Source organism: Octopus sinensis, unplaced genomic scaffold, assembly GCF_006345805.1.
Source record: "Octopus sinensis unplaced genomic scaffold, ASM634580v1 Contig10850, whole genome shotgun sequence".
Taxonomy (NCBI): Eukaryota; Metazoa; Mollusca; class Cephalopoda; order Octopoda; family Octopodidae; genus Octopus; species Octopus sinensis.
In genome coordinates, this window is record NW_021832227.1 from 23,482 (window position 1) to 27,183 (window position 3,702).

At 30.8% G+C, this 3,702-nt stretch overlaps 1 protein-coding gene across 1 annotated transcript; it reads left to right on the plus strand.

The window, feature by feature from the left end:
* The first annotated feature begins 1,080 nt into the window (after nucleotides 1-1,080).
* Nucleotides 1,081-2,004, plus strand: LOC115228634 (casein kinase I-like). The gene has a single exon (XM_029799179.1). It carries the CDS (start codon nucleotides 1,081-1,083, stop codon nucleotides 2,002-2,004), a length of 924 nt encoding a protein of 307 aa, XP_029655039.1.
* The last annotated feature ends 1,698 nt before the right edge of the window (nucleotides 2,005-3,702 follow it).

Consider the following 3,702-nt stretch of genomic DNA (forward strand, 5'->3'; position numbering starts at 1 on the left):
AATGATGGTTCGAAGTTATGCTGCGCGGGATCGAGTTTACTCAAGGGATGTCGAAAAAAGCTTACAATATATTAAGCATAGTAAAAGGGAATATCGGAATTGTCTAAAACAGCGGTTCTTAACCTTTTTCAAATTTTTGATAAAGTGTACCCCTTGGGGTACCCCCTATCGATTTTTAAATTTTTACATATCTTTTTTTGAGATAAATGATTTAATTATAAAATATAAATTATTTTCTAACTAAACAAAATCAATAAAATATTTTATGCCGAAAAAGTGTAAAAGATTTAATTTTAATGAGATATTTGTTGTTGCTTTTCTACAAGTTTTCTAATATTCAAATCTATGTTGCTAAGAGCGATTCGCATATCATCTCCAACTTTCAATCGATTACGAGATTTATTTTTAATAAATGATAAACAAGACATCGCAGTTTCGCATAAGTATGTTGTTAGATAAGGAATTAAATATTGCATACTAGCCATAGTCAATAACGAATACTTTGGAATCATTTTACTCCAAAATTCCATAAGTGTGCAAGCATTGAAACATATCTGAATAATCACAAAAATTGTTCCGCGTACCCCCTGGATCTTCTCGCGTACCCCCTAGGCACATGTACCCCCGGTTAAGAAACCCTGGTCTAAAAAATAGATGTAGACAGTTAACGATTATGGAGTTTTTAATAAATATTAAATATTTTGTGTTTAATTAATTTTAGGGGGGTGTTATAATGCCACCCCGTTTATTCCCATGAAGTTTCTTTTAAAATAGTTTCTTTTAAAAATTATCGAGTTTATTCTCTAATTGGCAATTTCTCAAATTGCCGAACAAAATTGAAGGAACCAAAAATGGCCAATTTGAGAGGGTTGAGTGTATTTGGTTTTTTTTTCGTGGAAATATAGAGAGGTATCATAGTAAAGACCGTGATAATTTATTCCAACAAGAAAAAAATATTTGACTTTAATATCATAATAAAATAATGTTAAATATATTTATTTAAGAAAAACTATTAGTTAATAATATACTATTACAATTTATGTTTTGTTGACCTTTTTATTTTGTGTTACCACGAGTTTAATGATCTCTAATCATGATGAAAAACTAAAAACTGAATACATCGTGGCTAACAGATACAGACTAATCCAAAAAGTAGGCAGTGGATCTTTCGGAAAAATATATTCCGCCTATGACATTACCACCGGAGAAAAAGTAGCCATAAAAATGGAGAAATCTCAATCCAAACATCTCCAGTTGTGTTTTGAGAGCAAAGTATACCGAATCCTCCAGTCCTACGCAGGAATTCCTGCCATGAAGGACTATATCGAGGAGAATGACTACAATAGTCTTGTTATTGAGCTCCTGGGTCCCTCACTGGAAAAACTATTCGACAAATGCAAACGAAAATTCAACCTCAAGACTGTCCTTATGCTGGCTTTGCAAATCATAGACAGACTGGAACTTCTCCATTCACGTTGTTTTATCCACAGAGATGTGAAACCTGACAATTTTCTGATCGGGACCGGTCGGTTGTGTCACAGATTGTACCTCATTGACTTTGGATTGGCTAAAAAATACAAAAGTTCGACGACAGGAGTCCATATTCCTTACAGAGATGATAAAAGTCTGACGGGAACTGCGAGATATGCCAGTTCTAATACTCATATGGGTATTGAGCAGAGCAGAAGGGATGATATGGAGTCCCTGGGATACATGTTGCTATATTTCCTGAGAGGGAACCTTCCATGGCAGGGTTTACAGGCTTCAAATAAGAAGGAAAAGTACAGGAAAATTGGGGAAATGAAGGTTTCTACGAGCATTGAGAGTCTTTGTCGTGGATTTCCTAACGAGTTTGTGTTGTATTTCAAGTATTGTCGGAGTTTGGATTTTGAGAAGAAACCTGATTATAATTATCTTCGAAAAATTTTTAAATTGCTGTTTAAAAAGATGGGGTACGTTGATGACGATTTGTATCTGTGGTTTTTTGTTCCTGATGAAGAATGAACTATCTTTACAGATTGCTAACCATTGTTTGCTTTTTCTTTTAAAATTACTCTTTTTTACTACTAAATGTGAATATGGGTTTATTGGAGCTTGTTTTATAATGATTTAACAATATAATTTCCGGTGAGTCGTTTATAGTTTTTCTCGGGGTAAATGAGATTTCAGTTACAGATTCAGGTCAGACTTTTGCTATCTTTTTTGATGATGGGTAATCGGTGATTATTCAGTTAGTTTGGGTAAAATATTAAATCTAAAATGATTCAGTTCTTGAAATTTGATATAATAAAAAAATGTGAATAATTTGGGTTTAATGACCATCAATTTATTACATTGACGAAATAACCAAATACAATAATTAATCAATTTTAAAATCAACTTATCAAAAGAAGTACTTTTATGGAAATCAGAATTAGCCATATTTTACAAAAGAATAAATAAAAACTAATTTTTACAAACGGAATTTTAGACGAAACAAAAGAAGAACGTCAGGTATTTACGGAGTCAATATTAATCAGTAGTTTGGAAATTAAATATAAATCAAAGAAAATAAAACTTTTAAATAGAAACAAAGGTTAAACAAAGAAGATCAAATATATGAGGAATTAGCGAAAAAATAAAATCCAAAAAGCAAAGTTTTCATAATAGATCTTTGTCGTAAATAAACTCGAATTCAATGATTAATTAAAGTTAGTTTAAAAATAAATAAAAACTAAAGGAAAAAGTTTAGTAGAGTACTTTTTAACGATTAATGTTATTATATATTGATTAAAACATTTACAAATCATTAATAATACAGCTGGTAAAAGAATTGATTTGAAACTGCCTCAAAATATTGCAAGTAAAATTATTTTCACGACTTGAAACCAACATTTCATTTGAATTGAGAGATTAAAAGATAAAAAATCAGAAAAAATAATTTTGACTATTACAAGTCAAAATGAAAGATTAATTTTTTGATTCATAGTCTTTTGTTTTTGTTTGATATGCAGAGACGGCACATGAGTCAGAGATCAAATTTTTTTAAAATGAATTATAAATCAATATTGCAGCCGAAATTTCTAAGAAAAGTAAAAATCCCAACGAGAATCGTCATCTTCTCGAAAGAGTCTTGTTGGCGATCGTCCAGGGGAACAGCGCCGGCAGTTCAATATAATTTTTGTCTGTATTTTTATCTCTGTCTTAAAAAATCAATTTTTTGCGCAGATTGAAACCTTGCTATTTAGTTGCCAATATCATCTATAAAAGACTTTTTACCTGTGGATATAAAAACTTATCAATTTTCATTGCTAAAAATATTCTCAGATCTGATTTCTTTATTTTCAAACAAAAAATATTGACAACTATGATTGATTTACTAATGTTATTAGCAGATAAAATTAGAGTAGTATTTGTTCCAATGAATTTTCAAATTTGTTCAATTCGTCCAAATGCTTCTTTCTGGCTATCGTTTACTTTCTCGTCATCAAAATGGTAGTCCATTACTCTAAAGATGGGGAGTCAGAATTTGTTTTAGTTATGGTAACTCTAGATGGTGTATCTCAGACCCCAATGTGAGGAGAGTTTGACTCGTTTATATTAAGTTTGCCTTTTTTGCACAAACAACACATTTGTATGCAATTGCTATAAATTAGAGTCTTATAATCTTGTGAACTAAGAGTACTCTTAGTTACATGTGCTTTTGAAATTTTACAAAAATTT

What these genes read in the sequence shown, in the direction of transcription:
- LOC115228634 (XM_029799179.1), top strand. Translation starts at nt 1,081, where the DNA reads ATGATCTCTAATCATGATGAAAAACTAAAAACTGAATACATCGTGGCT.